The 22,368-nt window shown below is 46.3% G+C and overlaps 1 protein-coding gene across 6 annotated transcripts in view; it reads left to right on the forward strand.

The window, feature by feature from the left end:
• Positions 1–22,368, forward strand: part of ATP2C2 (ATPase secretory pathway Ca2+ transporting 2) — a 66,407-nt gene that overhangs the window by 16,353 nt on the left and 27,686 nt on the right. For all 6 annotated transcript variants that reach the window (XM_066348933.1, XM_066348932.1, XM_066348934.1 and 3 more), the window contains 6 exons: positions 1,369–1,479; positions 4,105–4,221; positions 6,775–6,864; positions 9,180–9,215; positions 9,324–9,385; positions 16,335–16,443. In XM_066348933.1, coding sequence (XP_066205030.1) covers positions 1,369–1,479; positions 4,105–4,221; positions 6,775–6,864; positions 9,180–9,215; positions 9,324–9,385; positions 16,335–16,443 — 525 coding nt within the window. The remainder of the gene's footprint in view (positions 1–1,368; positions 1,480–4,104; positions 4,222–6,774; positions 6,865–9,179; positions 9,216–9,323; positions 9,386–16,334; positions 16,444–22,368) is intronic.

Raw genomic sequence — 22,368 nt, forward strand, 5'->3', positions numbered from 1 at the left:
GCCAATACCTGTCTCCTCTTCCTCCTTCCCAGTATCCAACAACCTGGTGGAAAAGGAAAAGATGATTATCATGTCCTGAGTGTAGGAATACACAGAATAATATTGCCAAAACACTTACATCTTCCTGAATCTGAGGTCTCCTCTATGCCATGTCCTCCAGGCACACGCCCTCCCGGGGTTGCATATGACCTGCCAGACACCCAGATCTCCACTGGGTCCCCACTCCCTTTTTCTTAGAACAGGCTGTGATACCACCTGTCGCCATCAGGGGGCACTCTCTCCAGTACACGGCATGCTTGACTGATCATGTAACCCGTGGCCCTGCTCAGTCAGCTTTGCAAGTTCCTGTTCTGTTAAATAAAGTTTCTTTAAAAACAGGTGCATCAGTGTTAGCCAACAACTGGAAACACCCAAATGCCTAGCAACAGTAGAACAGATAAATAAATTGTGATATACAGTAGCCCACCTTTATCAGCTGGGCATATATTCCAAGACCCCCGTGGATGCCTGAAACCCAGGATAAAACCGAACCCTATGCATGCTATGTTTTTTCCTGTGCATACTTACCTTTTCACTCAAAGAAAGCAGTTGGTGACTTTTATTTTTTGGTAATATCTTAATTGCCAGCATCACTATTATTGTGTTTTGGGGCTATTATTAAGTAAAATAAGGGTTACTTGAACATAAGTACTATGATACAGTGGCAGCTGATCAGATAGCCAAGGCGTCTATGAGTGACTAACAGGTGGGGATTGTATACAGTGTGGACACCCTGGACAGAGGGATGATTCATGTCCCAGGTGGGTGGGGTGGGTCAGCACAATATTGCATCATCCTACACAGAATGGCAAGCAATTTAAAACTCATAAATTGTTTATTTCTGTACTTTTTTATTTAGTATTTTCAAACCACAGTTGACTGTGGGTGACTGAAACCGTGGATAAACAAAACCATGGATGAGGGGGGGAAGGATTGCTATGCTTACTCAAAGGAACACTATGGCACCACGAAAATGAGCAAACCATTGCTACATGCAACACCCTGCCTGACTCTGACTAACAGCATTGAATGAAAGAAGCCAGATGTGAAAGAAAACCACATGCGAGTATTTGCATAAAGTTCACACCCTGGCGAAACTAATCTATTGTGACAGGGACCGTGATGGCCAGGTGGTCAGGCAGCGTGCAGGAACTTCTGGGGCGGGACATGTCTGTCTCTTGATTTGGAAGCTGGTTGTATGGATCAGTCTGTGAGAATTCGATTGGCACATATAAGATATGCACACTTTCTACGCGTATGTTATAGTTTAAAAAGACGCATCAGTCCATAACTTCAACGTGTGTAACAGCGACCCTGCTTTTTTCACAGTTTGATGAAGAATGTGAGTTGAAAGCCATCGAAAAAGAGAAGACTGTGGTGGCTCTGCCACCCAAGGAGGCGAGCAGATGTCACAGAGAGGATTTGGCCGAAGCATTTTACGTAAGAATTGAATTTGCATTTGATGCCAGTTGTGGGGAAGTTTTTCAGGTGAAGAAGAAAAGAACAAAGAGTCCTGAAAGCTGCTTTAGAATTCTGTGCTCTAATAATTTCTATAATCATTGTTCAAAGAATACTATTGAAGCTGAACCGTTTGGATTTGCCATGTGGAATATTATTAATGTTGATGTCAACAGAGCTAACCATCATGAGGCCCTTACCAGAGCACAGGTGCCCCCCCAACACTCAATTGCATGTCTCTCTATAACAGAGACACAGAGAAGCTATAACCCACCAGTCTACACAGTAGCACAGCCAGAGATGTCATCCGCGTGCTTTGACATCAAAGCTCAAACTCTTTTTTTTATTTTTATTTAATTTTTTTGTATTTTTCTGAAGCTGGAAATGGGGAGAGACAGTCAGACAGACTCCCGCATGCGCCCGACCGGGATCCACCCGGCACGCCCACCAGGGGCGAAGCTCTGCCCACCAGGGGGCAATGCTCTGCCCCTCCAGGGCGTGGCTCTGCCGCGACCAGAGCCACTCTAGCGCCTGGGGCAGAGGCCAAGGAGCCATCCCCAGCGCCCGGGCCATCTTTGCTCCAATGGAGCCTCGGCTGCGGGAGGGGAAGAGAGAGACAGAGAGGAAGGAGGGGGGGTGGAGAAGCAAATGGGCGCTTCTCCTATGTGCCCTGGCCGGGAATCGAACCCGGGTCCCCAACACGCCAGGCCAACGCTCTACCGCTGAGCCAACTGGCCAGGGCCCAAAGCTCAAACTCTTAACCACCCTCTATTCACACCCTTCATCTTTAATCATCCATGGTGTTGCCAATTACGGAAACCAAATTCTCACAAGTTTCTCAAGTGATCTAGAATGCCTGGCCAGTGTAAAACAAACAAACAAAAAAAACAACACAAAAAAAGCAGAAAAAACCACCCCCATTCCATGAAGTTCTCCTCTGAGGCTGAAGGATGCTGCTTGCTTTATGTTTTTAATTTTCTTTGCCTAGAAACTTGAGCAAACATAATGTGTGTTTGTGTGTATTCATAAACCACCACACTTGGGGAAACCCAATAAAAATCTACTAATAAAAGGGCACGTGCCACAATTTCAAGAAAGTTGGATGTCAGTGTTTCATGCCGGTCTTTCCTTGAGAATAATTCAGAAGTCTGTTTAAATTCAAATCCTGCTTGTTAGTGTTTGAAGAGGGGAAGAAAGTCTTTTTTCCTTGCCTAGACATTTTACTCTGCCTAGAAAATGAGCTTGATTTTCTGCCTCTATTGAAAGGAACCTAGAAATCAATTATGTTTTCTCTGTTGCCTCCACTGCCTGCTAGAACTGTCTTGTCAGCTTTGTAAAAACAGGGCTACCTTTGTTACAACCAGAACAACAAAGTTTCCCTACAAAATTATTGACTCAAACTGGCTATTTTAATGTTAGTTTGTGTAAAGAGCTTGAGGTTGTGACTGGCACAGTGTGTGAACAATATAATAATTTTAGCTAGCACTGTTTCCAGGGACAGGCCTTTTTTCTGTCGCTTTTTTTTTACATTTTATTGTTAACTGTGACAAAATGCACAACATAAAATTTACCACAATAAGTATTTGCAAATGTACATTTCAGTAGTGATGAATACATTCACACTGTTGTGCAACCAGTGTCCAAGACTCTTCGTTTCGCAGAACTCTCTACCCACTGAACAATAACTCATTTCTGCTGTCTGCAAGTATCTCTTTGAGCGCCACTTCCAACTCTTTTGGTATCTCTCTACCCACAGGTGGAACTGCTGGCTCGTGTAACAGTTCTAGTTTAATACTTTCGGGGAACTTCATACTGTATTTTTTTTTATAGTCACTGTACCATTTTAATATTCCCAAGGTCTGTGTTTTTCAAGAAGGAAATGTGTTTCTGCATTTCCATGTGATAGCTACACTTTGTGAAATTTAGGCCCAGGATGGTTTTTTGTTTTGTTGTTTCTGCTGTAGTTGTAGGGCAGGAATGTGGTCTAATTGAAAAAGAATTAAGCCCTGGCCGGTTGGCTCAATGGTAGAGCATCGGCCTGGCGTGCAGAAGTCCCGGGTTCGATTCCCGGCCAGGGCACACAGGACAGGCGCCCATCTGCTTCTCCACCCCTCCCCCTCTCCTTCCTCTTTGTCTCTCTCTTCCCCTCCCTCCCGCAGCCGAGGCTTCATTGGAGCAAAGATGGCCCAAGCACTGGGGATGGCTCCTTGGCCTCTGCCCCAGGTGCTAGAGTGGCTCTGGTCGCAACTGAGCGACGCCCTGGAGGGGCAGAGCATCGCCCCCTGGTGGGCAGAGCGTCGCCCCCTGGTGGGCATGCCGGGTGGATCCCGGTTGGGCGCATGCGGGAGTCTGTCTGACTGTCTCTCCCCGTTTCCAGCTTCAGAAAAATACAAAAAAGAAAAGAAAAGAAAAAGAATTAGACTGTGGGCTTTCCTTCTCTCTCTGACCCTATGCGCTGTGGTCTCTGAACAAGTCCCCTCCTTTGCAGACAGCCCATTTTCTTCGCCATCAGCGAATGGCTGGCTTCCAGGGTGGGGATTCCATGTCTAGGGCTCCTTGATATTCACTGGCCCACCAGTGAGCTTGTGCTTGACTGTCTCCCTCCAGGTGGACTTAGAGAAGGGGCTGTCGGAGTTCTCCGTGACACAGCGCAGGCTGGTCCATGGCTGGAACGAGTTTGTTGCTGACAACTCGGAACCCGGGTGGAAGAAATATCTCGATCAGGTAGGATCGTGGGAGTCATTCCCTGCATGTGTGATCTGGGAGGGCAGGCAGTCTTTCATTCTTTAAATATTCACTGAGGGTGTTCTTGGACCAGTCCCAGGGCGTGGGGCAGCTGTCCTACAATGATTAAAAAGGCTCCCCTTCATTCAGGCTGCTCTTAGCCAGCAGGAAGGACGGCCATGAGTACACCACTATAGACCCAGGCAGCCATGATCAGGAATGGTACTTGTTACATTCACAGAGGGTTTTCCACCTGCTGGGCACCATGCTAACTGCGTAAACAAATAAGTAAACCTTAACTTACTTTATCTTCCTCCTAATCCCCATTTTGAGATGAAGACAGTGAATATGAAGGAATTTAAATGTTTCTCCTGGCTGTGTAGGATTGCCCAATTTAGCAAACAAGAGACACAAAATGTCCTGTTAAATTTAGTTAGATTAAAAAAAAAAGCCAACTTTTAATATAAGTAGGTCCCAAATGTTGCACTGAACCTCCTTCTACAAGAAAAAAAAATTCTGTTTATGTGAAATTCACATTTAACTGGGGCCTTGTTGTTTATCTGGAAACTGGAGCCCAAAGTGACACAGCAGTAAGTGGCAATGCTGGGCAGTGAAGCCAGCCACCTGGCTCCAGGGCCCCTGCCCTTCTTAGCTGCTGCTATTGGTGCAGGCAGGGTACTGAGTGGAGGGCACACAAATCAAATGCCTGGAAGCCACTGGGAAGAAGAAAGAGAAATCTGAAGTAGACATGGCTGCCAGTTCCAGTCTAGAAGTTAACATTCCCATCACCTAGCCAGCACCAGTTCAGAAAGCCCCAGTTAGCATGCAGAATTTCCCAGATATCTGCAGGCATTTGGATTGCCTTGGTTTCTCCTTCCTGGGCTTCTACACCTCTTTTCCCATCCCTGATACCTCCCTCTCCAGTCTCTGGCCCCAACTACCCAGGCTTCAGCTGCTTCCTGTTGGCTCAGTGTTTAAATCTTTCTTTCCTGGTTGGTTGGTTCAGGGACCAATCACAGCACTCCTTGCAGCGTCCTTACCCCCTCCTCCAGTCCCCGACTCTGCTCATTGGTTGGTTCTCAGTATACTGGGGTTGTCATTCATTAGTTACGTTGGCACCAAAATAGTGTTCTGGTTGTTCAGGTGGCTCTGGCTAGCCCAGAAGCTTCCTGGAACCCCACTGTTGGAAGGAGACAGTGGAGGTTCCTGGAAGTTGTAGTTCAGAGAAGGACTGACACACAGGCTATGGGACATTTTCCTCCTACAGCTGGGCCTCCTCAGCTCTGCCCTGCCTGCTTCTTCCACTGTGACCCAGTCCCCCAGCCCCCCCCCCCAGCCATCCTCCCTCCTGCCTCTGCCCTGTCAACACCTCACACCAAGCAGTCCTGTCCGCCAGCCTCTAGCAGGACATTTCCAGAAATAAAATCTCTTCACTTTCTAAGAGTGGGGAGCACATTGATTCATCTTAACCTTGTCAGTTCAGGGGTCCATCTGTGGGAACCCTTTCAGGATTGGAAGGCAGCTCCAATGGCTGTGTTCCATACTCACCCTCTTGATGAATACAAGTCCGCCTGCATTCCTTTATTAATTCTTTGCATTCGCTGAGCACCTGCCACATGCCCAATGTTGTTTCCCTTGTTACTCTCCTCCAGTAATTGGGAACTCATCAGTTCACAAGGCAGACTTATGTCTCTATCTCAGGAACCTCGCTGTTAGGAACTCTACCTGCCCTGCAGTCATGAGGCAAAGGGATATGAGAGTCAGGTTGTCAGGGTTCAAATCCCGCTTTCCAGTCTTGTGACTTTGAGCAAGCTATTGAACTTCCTTGAGCCTCAATTTTCCCCATCTAGAAAATGGGACTAATAAACGCTGTTCTGAGTTTTACATAAGAAGAAAACAGCACATATTAAATTGCTTAATAAAAGTGGCCCCACCCCACTCCTTTCTATACGTTGGCCCTGATGGGAGCATAGCAGTTAAGTGCACAGTGGTGGGAATCAGCTGACCTAAGTGAATCCTTGGGAAATTCGGTTTCTTTCAGAGCCTCAGGTTGCTCACTTATCAAGCAGGAATAACAGCGGGTACGTGTGCTCAATAAATGTTGGTGGTTTTTGTTGTTACTGTTTCTCCAGTGTATCACCAGTTCCGCTGCACATTAAGGTTTCAACAAACCCCCTTCTGCCTGTTGTCCTGGACATGTGGGCTTAGAAGGGGGTCCACGAGCCAGGAAGAGTCTGATTATCCATGGCCAGGGCAGCACTAGTGGCACATGGTTTGTTCTTCCCATTGGGTCTGTCACCTGTTTGCTGTGTGACCCCCCCCCCCCCCTCCAGGAAGCCAATGTCAATAAAAATGCAGTCGGGGCATTTGAGACAGAGGAGAACCATTGGACGGTGGTGGTCTTTCTCCCCCAGCCCTTAGGTCACTGTAGTTGTCGGCTTGGGAGCCTGGCTGTGAGTACGGAACTGTGTCACACATACTGCTACACGGTGAGAAGCCATGGCTCCGTGTGAGACTAGAGAAGAATCCACCCACCCTGCTTTCATTTTCCAGTTTAAGAACCCCCTGATCCTGCTGCTTCTGGCCTCGGCCTTGGTGAGCATCCTGACGAAGAAGTATGAGGACGCCATCAGTATCGCCATGGTGAGTGCGCCACGCTGGGAGCAGCGCCAGGCTCCGGCCACCGGCTGCCCGGGGGCTTGCTGAGTATCTGCTCGTTTATTATGCAAGAAAAAAGAGTTTGGCTGTAGAGAAAAAAGTAGAAAATGCAGCAGAAAGAGAGGAAAGCAAACCCACACCCTTCTCTGCCTCCATATGGAGGTGTCCTGGTTTATTTGGCCATCGCTCTCTTGGTGGATAACAGGTGGCATCTGTTCTTTGCTGTTGGGAACACTGTTGGCAATGAATTCTTCTCTCTGATGACCTGGGATGGAATTGCTCAATCCTAGCTGTGCGCACCATACAAAGAGTAATTGTAATCCATTACCGAGTAAGAACCCCTGAGCTCAGGTGAAAAATCACTTAATAAAAAAATCAATCATTTTAAAGTGAGCAATTCAATGGCATTAGTCCATTCACAATGTTGTACGAACACCACCTCTAGATAGTTCTAAAACATTTTCATTGCCCTAAAAGGAAACCCCCTAACATTAAACAGTTGTTCCTCATTTCCCCTCTTTGGCCCCTGGCAACCACCAGTCTGCTTTCTGTCTCTGGATTTACCAGTTCTGGCTATTTTATATAAATGGAATCACACAATATGCGACCTTTTATGCCTGGCTTCTACCCGAACACCTTTTGTTGGATATCGTTCCGGCTTCCTTCTATCTGTCAAGTACTCTTTTAAAATGCAAAAACAAACTCATTCCAGGCCCTGCCTAGTTAGCTCAGTCAGTCAAGAGCGTCTGGAAACAAAAAGGTTGCGGGTTCAATCCCTGTCAGGGCACATGAGAAGCAACCAATGAATGTACGACTGAGTGGAACAATAAATGAATGCTTTCTTCCCCCTCCCCTCTTTCTCCCCCTTCCTTTCTCTGTCTTTTATTTTACTTTTTTTTAAAGCTACAAGTGTTTATTTCTTAATTGATATAGTTCCATTTCCCATGATAAACATTTATACAAAACCACACAACCTTTTAATCAACACAGATGAAGGCTGGACAATTGCTGCTCAGCCTTTTGGCTGAGATAAAGTGAAGGGTGGACAAAATATAGTCACCAAAAACTCTCCAAGCTCAGAACTCTGTATAAATTATTCATCCAGCATGTTTTTTTTGTTTGCTTATTTTTTTATTTTTTTATTTTTTCTTTTTGTATTTTTCCGAAGCTGGAAACGGGGAGGCAGTCAGACAGACTCCCGCATGCGCCCGACCGGGATCCACCCGGCATGCCCACCAGGGGGCGATGCTCTGCCCATCTTGGGGCGTTGCTCTGCCGCAATCAGAGCCATTCTAGCGCCTGAGGCAGAGGCCATGGAGCCATCCTCAGCACCCGGGCAAACTTTGCTCCAGTGGAGCCTCGGCTGCGGGAGGGGAAGAGAGAGACAGAGAGGAAGGAGAGGGGGAGGGGTGGAGAAGCAGATAGGCGCTTCTCCTGTGTGCCCTGGCCGGGAATCGAACCTGGGACTCCTGTATGCCAGGCTGACACTCTACCACTGAGCCAACTGGCCAGGGCCCTTTCTCTGTCTTTTTTTTAAAAAAAGATTAAACCCTGGCCAGATAGCTCAGTTGGCTGAAGTGTCACCCTGAGCATAGAAGTTGCTGGTTTGATTCCCCAGTCAGGGCACATACAGGAGCAGCTCGATGTACCTGTCTGTCTCTTCCTGCCTCTCTCTCTCAAAAAACAAACAAACAAATAAACAAACAAACAAACATAAAGCCCCCAAAAAACTAAAACGGAAACCCTCATTGCACACTATGAAATTTTCTGATTGATTGATTTGAGAGAGAGAGAGAGAAACATCAATCTTGTTGTTCTACCCATTTGTGGATTCATTAGTTGAATTCTGTATGTGCCCTGACTGGGGATCAAACCCTCAACATTGGTATATCGGGACAATGATCTAACCGAGAACCCAGCCAGGGCACTGCTTCTGTTTAAAAGGCTGAGGTTAGATCCGCAATTTCTGATGTGGAATGATGTTTACAATAGTTGTTGAGTGAAAAGGCCGTTTATAAAAATATGTCTGTTCTATAGGATCCTGTGTTTTAAGTGTGTCTATGCAGAAAAGTCTATAGGAGTATCTCAAAATGTGAACCTCTGGTGATAGGATTTGGCATGATTTTTCTGCCTTTTTTTTATTTGGCTTATCTCTTTTCTAAGTTTGTGCACACTACACTTACTTTGCAAGAAAAAAGGAAATATATCAAAAAAGACAATGAATGACCTCCCCTCCCCTCCCATGGACGCATTCTCTTATTGAGCAGCTGGTGTTAACGTCCTTCTCATTTGCTTCCTAGGCCGTGCTGATCGTGGTCACTGTCGCCTTCATCCAGGTGTGTATTTGTTTATTTTCTGAGGTCCCGGGTTGGGGTGACCCGGGCATAATGGGAGCTCAGTGGAATTTCCACCTTTGAATAGCATGTTTGATGTGCTTCTGCCAGGAGTACAGGTCAGAGAAATCTCTGGAAGAGCTGACCAAGCTGGTTCCCCCTGAATGTAACTGGTAAGTCAGAGACCTCCTGGGATTTTTTGGCTCATTGAAGGAGCCATTGGGCTGGTGAACTTGACAAAATTTGTATCCTTTGTGGTGTGATATAGGAGAACTATGTCTTACTGGGGTTCTGGTCTGGTCTCCCTCCTGCCAGTGGATCACTTGTGTCCTTGGGGCTGTTGTTAGACCTCTCGGGGGGCCTCCATTCTATCATTAGCATCAAATCAGGGTGCTTAGCCCCGGGGGCCACGGATGATGGAAATGGCTTTGGGAAGATTGTTGTCGGTGAAACCTGTCATACACTGTGCAAACTTGTGTGCGTTTTTGCAAAGGAGAATGTTCAGGGATTTCACATTGGATTCTCAAAGGATGGATTCAGAAGAAACTGAGACGTGGGTTTAACAGGCTGAGTCACCAGGGCACTGGTTGAAGGGTAGGATGATGTGAGGATGAACTTGGGGCATTTGCTCTGCAGGCTGTCAGCCTCTTTCCTGCCCAGGCATTTCCATTTTGCCTTTGTTATCCTACAACCCTTACTGAAGATGTTTAAAAAGGGAAAAGAAGGCCCTGGCCAGTTGGCTCAGCAGTGGAGTGTCAGTCTGGTGTGTGGAAGTCCCAGGTTCGATTCCCAGTCAGGGCACACAGGACAAGTGACCATCTACTTCTCTCCCCCTCTCCCTCCTCCTTCTCTCTCTTCCTCTCTTCTCCTTCAGCCATGATTCGAATGGTTCAAGCAGTTGGCCCCAAGCACTAAAATGGATGGCTTCATGGCCTCGCCTCAGGCACTAAAAAATAGCTAGGTTGTAGAGCAACGGAGCAGTGGCCCCAGATGGACAGAACCTCACGTGATAAGGGGCTTGCTGGTTATAGCTCAGTCAGGGTGCATGTAGGAGTCTTTCTCTCTGCCTTCCTGCCTCCCACTTAATAAAAAATAAATAAATAAAAAATTAAAAATATTTAAAAAGGGAAAAGAAAAGATAAAAATATCTGTCAGCACCCCATGGGCATATCTGCTCTGTGCAATGCTGTGCAGTAGAATTTTTTGGAATGTTCTTTAATCTGAGCTGTCTAGTGCAGCATCACTTGTCACATGTGGTTACTAAGGACTTTGTATGTGGCTGGGGCAACTGAGGAATCAAATCCTTTATTTCATTTCGCTTTAATTTTAAAGAGCCACATGTAGTTATTGGCCACTGTATTGGACAGCTCAGGCTAGGAGAATTTGCAGACTGCTGCCTTTTGCAGACATGGAAAGGGACATGGTTTCGGCCTGAATTTTTCTTGATTTAATTTTTAGCATACTGTCAATCCATATATTTACTCTTCTTATAAAAATGAAATGATTTCAACCTGACTGGTGGTAGCGCAGTGGATACAACGTTGACCTGGAATGCTGAGGACCCAGGATTGGAACCCTGAGGTCACCAGCATGAGCACAGGGTCACTGGCTTGAGTGTGGGATCATCAACATGACTCCATGGTCGCTGGCTGGAGCCCAAGGTCGCTTACTTACCCAGGGGTCAGCTGGAGCCCCCCCAACCAAGGCATATATAAGAAGAAATCAATGAACAACTAAAGTGCCACAACTACGAGTTGATGCTTCTCATCTTTCTCCCTTCCTGTCTGTCTGCCTGTCTCTCTCATGTGCACGCAAGCACCAAAAATTTTAAAAAAAGATTTTAGAGAAGGCCAAAATTTTCTCCCTCATCCCTACTATGATAGGTTGAGATCATCTCAGGGTTACGTGTCTTTCCCAAAAATTCATTGCTGCTCAAAAGAATGCAACTATAAGTATTGCATGACCGGAGTTTTTTTGGACAGACTTATACATATAGTAACTGTTCTCTGAAGGACAATTCTTGGGAAAAAACCTTAACATACGTTTGGGTATATATGGCACCATTGAGCCACAGGGTTGGTGGATAGAAAGATCTAGTGAGATAGAGTCCCACCTCTCAAGGAATCAGCAGGCTGTGTGCATGTGTGTGTAACAAGCAGAGAATAATGAATAAGAGTAGAGACAAAAAAGAGGATAATGTGGAGGCATGAGAGAAGATGAGTCCATTCTCGAAGGGTCAGTAAAAATGTCAGCTTAATAATTTGATAAACAAGGCTGTCAGCAAACCAGGTGTGTAAGGTATGACATAATCACATGAGCAAAGGAAAGCATAAATGATTTATGTGGTTTGATGATCCAATCTTAAGTTTAAATATCAAGCCTTGGCCTTTTAGGTGAATAGATACATTATTGATGTCCTCAGAAGTTTCACTTCTAAAAGACATTTTTAGTTTCAAGAACAGTGGTGGCAGGCAGCCTGGTAGAGTTGAAAGAGCATTGCAGATGTCCAGCCTCACTCTCAGAGTCTCCATGACCTGTTCTGCAAATTAGGACAAACACTGCCAGGCAGACCCTTTCTGCATTTCCTCCATCCTATGTGTAGTCACTAAATATTTATTGGGCACCTACTGTGTGCTGGAAGAAATAGTGCTGGGGTTACATCAATGCACAAGATTTTGTAATGCAGCAGGTGCATTAAAGCCAAAAGGTCCCCCCAAAACCCAAAGCCGTACAAGAATCAAAACAAAAAATCCCCCACAAAGATGCAATAGTGATGGGTAGAGGCGTGGGGGCAACTTTAAATAGCTGCTGGTCAGGCCACCCTGATCTGACAGTTAAGGAAAAGCTAACATATATTTACTTTTTTATTTGCATTATAAAATTATACCCCTGAAACCTATATAATTTATTTATTTTATTTTATTATTATTTTCATTTTTTTTCTGAAGTGAGAAGCAGGGAGGCAGAGACAGACTCCCACATGCGCCCAACTGGGATCCACCTGCCATGCCCACTAGGAGGCGATGCTCTACCCATCTGGGCCATTGCTCAGTTGCAACTGGACCCATTCTAGTGCCTGAGGCAGAGGTCGTAGAGCCATCCTCAGTGCCCGGGCCAACTTTGCTCCAATGGAGCCTTGGCTGTGGGAGGGGAAGAGAGAGACAGAGAGAAAGGAGAGGGGGAAGGGTGGAGAAGCAGATGGGTGCTTCTCCTATGTGCCCTGATGGGGACTCAAACCCTGGACATCCACACACTGGGTCGACACTCTACCACTGAGCCAACCTGCCAGGGCCTGAAATCTATATAATTTTATTAACCAATGTCACCCCAATAAATTCAATTAAAATTTTTTAAAAGATGTGTTTTTTATGGTATGGTACATATTTTTAAATTTGGGACATACAATTCATACAGTTCTGCATTTTTGTTTTTCATTTAACATTATAGTATAAGTATTTGCTCTGAAACAAAATATTCTTTGAAAAATAATATCTACTAGCAGAATAAACTCATATCCTCTTATTCCAGGGGTCCCCAAACTATGGCCCACGGGCCGCATGCGGCCTCCTGTGGCCATTTATCTGGCCCCCGCCGCACTTCCAGAAGGGGCATCTCTTTCATTGGTGGTCAGTGAGAGGAGCATAGTTCCCATTGAAATACTGGTCAGTTTGTTGATTTAAATTTACTTGTTCTTTATTTTAAATACAGTGTGTCCGTAAAGTCATGGTGCACTTTTGACCGGTCACAGGAAAGCAACAAAAGACGATAGAAATGTGAAATCTGCACCAAATAAAAGGAAAATCCTCCCAGTTTCTGTAGGATGATGTGGCAGCATGTGCGCATGCGCAGATGATGACGTGACACCGTGTATACAGTGGAGCAGCCCACAGCCATGCCAGTCGAGATGTGGACGGTACAGAGGAAAGTTCAGTGTGTTCTGTGGCTCGCTAAATTCGAATCCATGACCAAAGTGCAACGTGAATATCGGCGCGTTTATAACGAAGTGCCACCACATAGGAATAACACTCGCTGGGATAAGCAGTTGAAGGAAACCGGCAGTTTGGTGGAGAAACCCCGTTCTGATAGGCCATCAGTCAGTGACGAGTCTGTAGAGGCTATACGGGATAGCTACCTAAGGAGCCCTAAAAAATCTGTGCATGAGCCCACATCGAACTGCACTGAATAGGTCTGAAACTGGGAGAGTTTTCCTTTTATTTGGTGCAGATTTCACATTTCTATCGTCTTTAGTTGCTTTCCTGTGACCAGTCAAAAGTGCACCCTGACTTTACGGACACACTGTATTGTATTTGTTCCCGTTTTGATTTTTTACTTTAAAATAAGATATGTGCAGTGTGCATAGGGATTTGTTCATAGTTTTTTTTATAGTCCAGCCCTTCAACGGTCTGAGGGACAGTGATTTGGCCTCCTGTGTAAAAAGTTTGGGGACCCCTGAACTAATCCAAGTTAGGTTTCATTTCCGCCTTTCCCATATTAACTGCTGTGGATACTGTAGGCACCACCAGGGGTCATTGCAGAGCCACTAGTATGCCATCATGCAAGAAAACTGGCTACACAAGAGTCCATCTCTGTTAACAAATCCTATGTGAGGACTATTCCACATAACTAGGCAAATTCCCTTCCAGAGTGGGCTTAATTAATCAGAAATTATCACATTCCTTCCAATTACTTTTGTGTGTATGTGTGTGCATGACAGACAGACAGACAGACAGGAAGGGAGAGATGAGAAGCATCAACTCATAGTTGAGGCACCTTAGTTGTTTATTGATTGCTTTCTCATACGTGCCTTGACTCAGGGGGGCTCCAGCTGAGCCAGTGACCCCTTGTTCAAGCCAGCGACTGTTGGGCTTAAGCCAGCAACCTTTGAGCTCAAGCCAGTGACCTTTGGGCTCAAGCCAGAAACCGTGGGGTCATATCCATGATGCTACACTCCAGCACTGAGCCTGCGCTCAAGCCAGATGATCCCACACTCAAGCCGGCAACCTTGGGGTATCAAATCTGGATCCTCAGCATCCCAGTTCAGTATTCTATCCACTGCACCACAACCTATCAGGCAACCTCCCAATTAATTTATAGTCAGCATTTACAAAACAGCTATTTTGTAAACCGAGCTCTATCCATACAAGATGTAGTATTAGACCTGTTTTTACCTGCTTGGTATGAGATCATTTGTGCATAAAATGCTTGGCCTAACTATTTTATAAGTTTGTGTGAACGTCAAATAAAATATGAAAGTACCTCATAAAGTTATGAAGCAGCATTTCACCTTTTAAGTTGCCCTGTTTTAATGATGTGCTATTCGGATATCTGAATGAGTTATCTCCTATAAAGCCTAAAGAATCCCAGGTAGTAGTATCACAATTATGAGATGAGGTACAAGTGCATCTCATCATCACTTTGGCACGATCACGGATTATTTCATTGGTTTTCCTTCCCCTAGCCTTCACTCCCCCGTTGTTTAAGTCATCATGCAATTAGTAATCAGTTTTTTTCTAGAAGCTGAAGTTATCATTTACAACTAATTTAGTTTTAGTTCTTTTCCATCCTCATTTACTTGAAGCTTCTTCTGGAAAATTACTCTAAGCTCAGGACTGGCTTACACAACTTGCAAGGAGCTGAACAGCAGGGGTCGAAGAGCCACTCCAGGCCTGAACTACTTGATGGGCTCCAGCCCAGGCAGTGAGTGGCACTCCTGGTCTCTCGAAACCCAGAGGTGACTCTTAGAAGCAAAAGGCACCAAGGGCCCTATTTCCCAGCCAGCCAGGCTTCTGACTCAGCCTTCACTCTGCCCTCTGTCCTCATGTCCTTTCCGCTGCCCGGTACTCCACCACCCGGCATCAGGGATGAAGAGGAGCTAGGGCTGAGCCTGCTGGGGACCAAGCGGCTTTCACAACCAGCTTGGTGTGGCCTTTTCTGCGCACAGCCTAATCTGCTGACAGGTCTATTCTGACAAATCCCAGTATACACGGGAACCCGGGCAGAACAGGGCCTGGGAGTCTTTCATCAGTGGCACTTGGCTTCCTGTTGAGCCAGAGCCTTAAGCTCCCTGGAAGAAGAAGAGCACAGAGGCCACAGGAAGACACCAACGATGCGAGCACACAGCCACTTGCACTGCCCTGGACGGCTCCGGAAGAGAGCAGTCCAGAGTCTTCCCCGAGGTTCTGCGTCTTAGAGTAGGGCCTAAAAGGGCACCAGGCCTGACCAGGCGGTGGCGCAGTGGATAGAGCATTGGACTGGGATGTGGAAGGACCCAGGTTCGAGACCCCGAGGTCGCCAGCTTGAGCGCGGACTCATCTGGCTTGAGCAAAAAAAAAAATCCCACCAGCTTGGACGCAAGGTCTCTGGCTCAAGCAAGGAGTTACTCAGTCTGCTGAAGGCCCACGGTCAAGGTACATATGAGAAAGCAATCAATGAACAACTAAGGTGTCGCAATGCGTAACAAAAAACTAATGATTGATGCTTCTCATCTCTCTGTTCCTGTCTGTCTGTCCCTGTCTATCCCTCTCTCTGACTCTCTCTCTGTCCCTGTAAAAGGGCACCAGGCGAACACTACTGCTCTTGATAGGTACAGTTCCTGGTACATAGTAGGTGTTTGATAAATATCAGTTGCATGAATGATGAATGACAGGTTTAGCCATTAGACCAGCATTCGAGGCCAGAGTGCTTGGGGAGACCTACATTTCTATAGTCAATAAAAAAAAGCAATCCTGGGATTGGAGTAGAGGAACTAAGCCTACAGACCTGAAATGAAGTCAAGAGGTTCCCAACAGCTGGACACAAACCCAGGAAAACTCAAGAGCCATACAACAGAAATGCAGCCACCCAGATCAACCACTATTATTATTTAAGAGCAGTTTCTAGTACCTGGGCCCTCACAGCACCTACCATCCCCAGAAGGGCCAGCTTCCTGAGATCATAGTCTAACCAGCTGACCAGTCCCACTCGACGTCCAGGAGGGAGTGGGGGACTCAGTCAGGAGGCTGACACCAGCAGAGAGAAGTACGGGGTTTCCTGTTTCCCTAAAGCTGCATGTCTTATGCCCCCGACCTCATAAAAATGGGATGTCAACATGGGTGCTTTTGCTTTTTACCGTTTCAAATGCAGCATAAGAGAAGGAAAACTCCAGCATCTGCTTGCACGAGACCTGGTTCCCGGAGACATCGTGTCTCTCTCGATTGGAGATCGGATCCCTGCAGACATTCGTCTCACTGAGGTGAGGGGTCCTGGGCCTCAGCTTGTCGGAGGCAGGCATTCTCTCTCTCTCTCTCTCTCTCTCTCTCTCTCTCTCTCTCACACACACACACACACACACACGTGCACATACACACGCACGCACACACATGCAACAGACAAGTCAGGGAGTTAGCAAACAAGCTAATTTTAAGCACAAAGACCCTCAAATGGTATTTCATAAATTAATTCTTCCCATTTTAAGTATAAGCCTATAACAAATTCTGGTTGTGGGCTCTAGTTTTCAGTAGACCACAGCAGCAAATTAAACCAGGGTGGGGCTGAGGAAGGAGGCAAGGGTTCCTTCTGGAAACAGCCACACTGATGTCAGAAAGAAGTGATGGATTGTTCAGGAACGAGAGGGGAACCAGAACCGGTGAAGGCATAAAAAGTAGCAATGGCTTTTACCGCTGCTCCGTTTGGGAACAGGGGTTGTGGGGGAAGCTGCTTCCCCAACCTCTGTGGGTGCCCACGTGCCAGGCTTCATAGAACAATGCCGGAGGCTCTCTGAGATAGTACTGAGTTCTCAAGAAAGGGTTGAAGTTCAGCGGGAACTGTCTATGGGAGTGATCTCTTTTATGATTCCTGCCAGAATGCTTAAGAATTGTTCAAAGCTTTTAGTGCTAAAGGATTAAGCACAGGTTATCCTCCGATTTGTTTATTTTCTCAGGAATTGCAGGATTAATAGCATGCTGTGACACGGAGGCCTGGAGGGTGGGGGTGGAGAGAGGTGCTGAGGTCAGGTGCCAGCACCCGGGCCCTGGTTTACAGCATTCTGGCCAGTCTTTGATGTCGGGCAGAGGCCAGAGGGCCACTGAGACTTTCGGAGCTCCAGGCAGGGCAGGGACCAGGAGGCTGGGGTGGGGGATTTCTCTCTCAGGCTCATGCTGGTGCCCCATCCTGCACCAGGGTGAGTTCCTCGCCATCTGCCTCCCCGTGACAGCGTTCAGTGTACAGGTCTGGGGCACGTGGCTCCCATCCGAGAGTCCCCAGGGAAGGCTGGGAAGCCAGTCTGACACTGTTAGCTTCTCGATCAAGAGGGAACTCTGCTCCCCAGTGCAGAGATTGCAGAGGTACAGGGTCAGTCCTGATGCTGGACAGCCACAGGGGCTATGGAGAGATGGCACTGTGAGAGGCAGTGCTCCTAAATGGTGAGTGCCCTGGAGCTGGGTGTTAGCCTGGTTTGAACCCGATGCCTATCATTCACAAACTGTGTGACCTGTAGCAAGTTACCTAACCTCTCTGTTCCTCAGTGTCCTTATCTATAACATGAGGGGGGTTGATAATGCCCAAAAGGTGGTTGTAAGGATTAAATGGCTTCACAGATACAAAGTGCTCAGAATGGTGTCTGGCACTAGCGAGTGATGGGCATGTGTTGGAAGTCAGAGGACTGTGGGTTTCTAATCCCCGCCCAGCACCTCCTGGCGTGAGAATTTGAGCCTCAGTTTTCTCATCTATCCAAGGGAATAATGCTCATCCGCCACCTGGCAGGGTTATCACAAGGATAACACGAGCCGAGACCTGCAGCATGCTTGGCACTACGCTGATGTGGGTTAGCAGTCACCCAGTATTGCTACTGATTTCATTGTCTGTCATTACTGTTCTCCGCACCAGTTCTTTGAAACAATTTTTTTTAAACCTCAAATAACTTCTTTACAACTTAACTGGTTTGCTTCCTGCCCTGCTTATATAAATTAAATTGTACCTGCTTGTAGACACCACAGGAGTTTCATCCAAGCTGCCAGCTGCCGACACTCAATACAGTTTTCCTTTTTGGTATTTTGCAACTCCGCTGAACAATCGTGAGCTTTGTTATTCCCAGTGGAACACGTTTACTGGCTCTTCAGCTCTGACATCCAGGAGGGCTTCTCTGCATTTGGAAGCCGCTTAGGGCCAGGAAGCAGCAGGTTCAAGAGAGTTCTTCAAATAAGTAACCCAAACACGAGTCCTTTTTGCATAATGTGTGTGTGGAGCCGGAGGGGTAGGGGTGGTGGTGGTGGTGGTGTCACAAGGACATTACATATTTTCTCCTCCCACAGTTAAAACGAAGGCCAAGGCCTCTGTGAAGGGTTGGCCTGCGCAGCCAGTAGAGCAGGACCACTGCTCTTTCTTTTGTCCTATCATTTCTATATGAGAACGGAATTGGATGGAATCTGTCAGGACTCCAAGCAATGCTTTGTCTTGGAGGTAGGAGCACCTGCCAGTGCGAGGAGACAAGAAGAGCTTTGTCTGTCCCTGAGCAGGAAGTGACAGGGAGTTCCTGTGCCCCCTGGAGCTCCTGATCCTTGTGTTCAGGCTGAGCCACCTCCTTGGTGGCCACTGGCATTGTATGATGCTCAACGACTATTTCTTGAGCACCTACTATGTGCCAGGAACTGGGCTGAGTGCTGAGGAGACAGTGGAGAAAATAGACCTGAGCCCCGTACTCTAGGTTTATAGTTCAGACTGACAGACAGACCACAGCTGCCCATGACACACGGGGGATCTTGAGGGAAAAGTACAGCAAATCTTGGATTTCCTGAGCAGGACAGACTTGCTTGGCCTAACACAATCACAGAGGTCTTCCCGGAAGTGGTGGCTTTTGAGCAACCTAGAGTGGACACAAATCAGCTGTTTTAGGCAGAGGAGGCCCGTGCCCCATGCCTAGCTCTGACCTAGAAGCCAGATGCATTGCTGCTTTCGGATGCCTCTATGGTGTGTCTCCATGTGGTGGGTCGCCACGCAGTAGGGCCGTTTCTGCCATTTGAAACCCACTCCCACCCTGGTGACTTAGCCATTCTCATTCCTGAGGTCTCAGCTCACTGTCCTCTCCCCACCCTGTGCCTGCCTTCCCTGACCTCTCTCCTAGGGACCTCCCCTGTGCCCTGCCTACCCGGGAATTCTCTTTCCCCCCTCCCCCCTCCCCCCTTCCATTTTTGCTTCTCTGGCTTGCTGTCTTAAGGGAAGTCACCATTGTCTCATCTCACTCTTCCTTTCCTCATTTTAAGAAAAAAACTTTATTTTCAGGACAGTTTTAGATTTACAGAAAAAGTAGGGAGATAGTATAGAAGATCCCCATGTCCCACACCCAGTTCTTTATTTTTTATTTTTTTATTTATTCATTTTTAGAGAGGAGAGAGAGGGAGAGAGAGGAGAGAGAAACAGAGAGAGAAGGGGGGAGGAGTTGGAAGCATCAACTCTCACATGTGCCTTGACCAGGCAAGCCCAGGGTTTCGAACCGGCGACCTCAGCATTTCCAGGTCAACGCTTTATCCACTGTGCCACCACAGGTCAGGCCCCACACCCAGTTCTATCAGCACATTTCTTCCAATTAATGAACCAATAATGATACATTAGTATTGTCAATAATAATGCTTATTGTTAACCATGAACATGGTTATTTTATTAATAATGAATGTATTATTTAATATTTTATATTATGATATATTTTTTATATATAAATATAAAGTTCACACTTTTTTTCAGATTTCTGCAGTTTTCCCTAATATCCTTTTTCTGTCCCAGGATCCCACGTTACATTTACTCATCATGTCTCCCTCTCGTCACACAGTTTCTCCAACATTTCTTGTTTCTGATGACCTCGACAGTTTAGAGGTGTGCTGTCAGGCGTTTCGCAGAAGGTGCCACAATTGTGATTTGTCTGATTTGTTTTCATGATTAGTCAGGGGCTGTGGGTTTGGGGGAGGAAGACCACCGGGGTATAGCACCCTTCTCATCACGTTGTGTCAAAGGTGCATGCTGTCACCAGGCCTTATCACTGCTGATGTTGACCCTGATCACCTGGCTGACTGATGTTTTGCATGTTTTTTCTGTGTTTCCAGTTAATAGCAGTTCTTTTCTGTGAAAGGTCCTCATGCTTTGGCAACTGGTGCTGTCACTCCAGCTGAGTCATCCCCCCCCCCCCTTCATCCATTCAGCATAGACCTCATAGGGGCCCCTTCCTGGGCTTTGTGTTCACTGAGCCTCTTACTGTCCTGGAACCTACAGTGGCCCCCTGATCCACGTGCATCAAGACCAAACTCTGCCTCTGACCATTCACAACCTGGCCCCGCCCCCTGCCCGTTCCCCATCCTATACAGTGCTTACAAGAATGGAGAATGCACCAAGATCCATCTTTGATACATCCTAGCCTTTAGGCCGTGGGCAAATTTCTTAAGCTCTCAGAGCCTCAGTTTTCTCATCTGCAAAGTGGGAATCAGAGCAACCTTGTCCGTGGGATAATTGTGAATATTTCATGAGAGAATGCAAACACTAAGCAAATGTTAATTATTATTACATCATCATCAACACTATTATTTCATCTCTGAATGTTTACTACATTCTACTTTAGCACCATTCTATTTAGCACTGAATTACCCTCCGTTTGTTTCACCTGCAAAGGTCTTTTTCTGCCAAGTTCTTAAAGCAGAATCTGACTTAAAATTCTCTGGGCATATAATAGTCATTCACTGAAGTCTTGTTGAATTGACCAATTAGGAAACTGGGCAAGCTGGTCATATTTTAATTAGTCTTTAATAGAAAAAAACAAACAAAATTAAGCTGAGTTTTGTTTTTGTGGTTCTTGGTGTGCTGGAGGGGTGAGCTTTGGAACAAGAAATGACTCAGTGACCTTGCAGCCCAGTGTCACCCAACTTTTGTTCCATAAGAATGGAAATCCCCACTTGGATAGTCACAACGCTCATTTACACACTGAAGGCTGAAGGTGCTGAGAAATCTTTGTAAAGAAAACTGGGTGACTGGATTTAACCCCATGTTTCCCAAAAGACTTTTCACCCTGACCCCTTTCTCCACAAAGCACCAATTAACTTCCTGCGAATGAGGGTCCCCAAAATGCAATTGGGAAAATGACGCCCTAACTCCCTATTCATCCATTTTATAAATAGAAGAACTAAGTTTCCCAAATCATTGTCACAAGTGCAAGTATGTTTTTTTTTAAAAAAAGAAAAGAACGCCTGACCAGGCGGTGGCACAGTGGATAGAGCTTTGGACTGGGATGCGGAGGACCCAGGTTCGAGACCTCGAGGTCGCCAGCTTGAGCGCGGGTTCATCTGGTTTGAGCAAAGCTCACCAGCTTGGACCCAAAGTTGCTGGCTTGAGCAAGGGGTTACTCAGTCTGCCGAAGGCCTGTGGTCAAGGCACATATGAGAAAGCAATCAATGAACAACTAAGGTGTCGAAATGAAAAACTGATGATTGATGCTTCTCATCTCTCTCCGTTCCTGTCTGTCCCTATCTATCCCTCTCTCTGACTCTCTCTGTCTCTGTAAAAATAAATAATAATAATAATAATAAATTTTTAAAATAAAAAAGAAAGAACTTGTAAGGAGTCACTAACCCTCCTGGGACCACTGGGAAACCAGAATGGAGCTATAGGGGGCTCTTAGACATACAGTCAACGTGTTCATTAGTCTTGTACAAGGTGTGTACTTGGCTGTGACCTGTTGGCCTCCTGCCAATCCCAAGTTGACTTTAATAAAATATTATCAGGATAAAATATGCATATTTAAAAAATGTTCTGTATGATAGCTTCAGCTGTAAACTTTGGTGACCTCTGCCTGCTTCCACGTATCTTGTTAGTACCGGATGCTACCAGTTCTCTTCTTGTTCTTTCTGTCTGGCTCTTCCATCCACGAGACCTCCCCATTCCTCACTTGAATGTATTTCTTTGACTGTAGGCTTTTTTCCCCAATGCATCTGGTCTACCTTTCCATATTCAAATCACTTTATATATCTCATCCACATCCCTTCCTTCTCTGCTCTAGACTTTCCTTGGCTCATCATTACTAACAAGGCAATATCTACATTTATTTCTTAAGGCCGAAGGCAATTGGGTTCCAACCACACCTTTCACAAGGGGTCAGCTCCAGTCAGGCTGGTCTCCACACGTGTCTCTAGCCGGACCAAACTTC

This window comes from Saccopteryx leptura, chromosome 9, assembly GCF_036850995.1.
Source record: "Saccopteryx leptura isolate mSacLep1 chromosome 9, mSacLep1_pri_phased_curated, whole genome shotgun sequence".
In the NCBI taxonomy this organism is placed as follows: domain Eukaryota; kingdom Metazoa; phylum Chordata; class Mammalia; order Chiroptera; family Emballonuridae; genus Saccopteryx; species Saccopteryx leptura.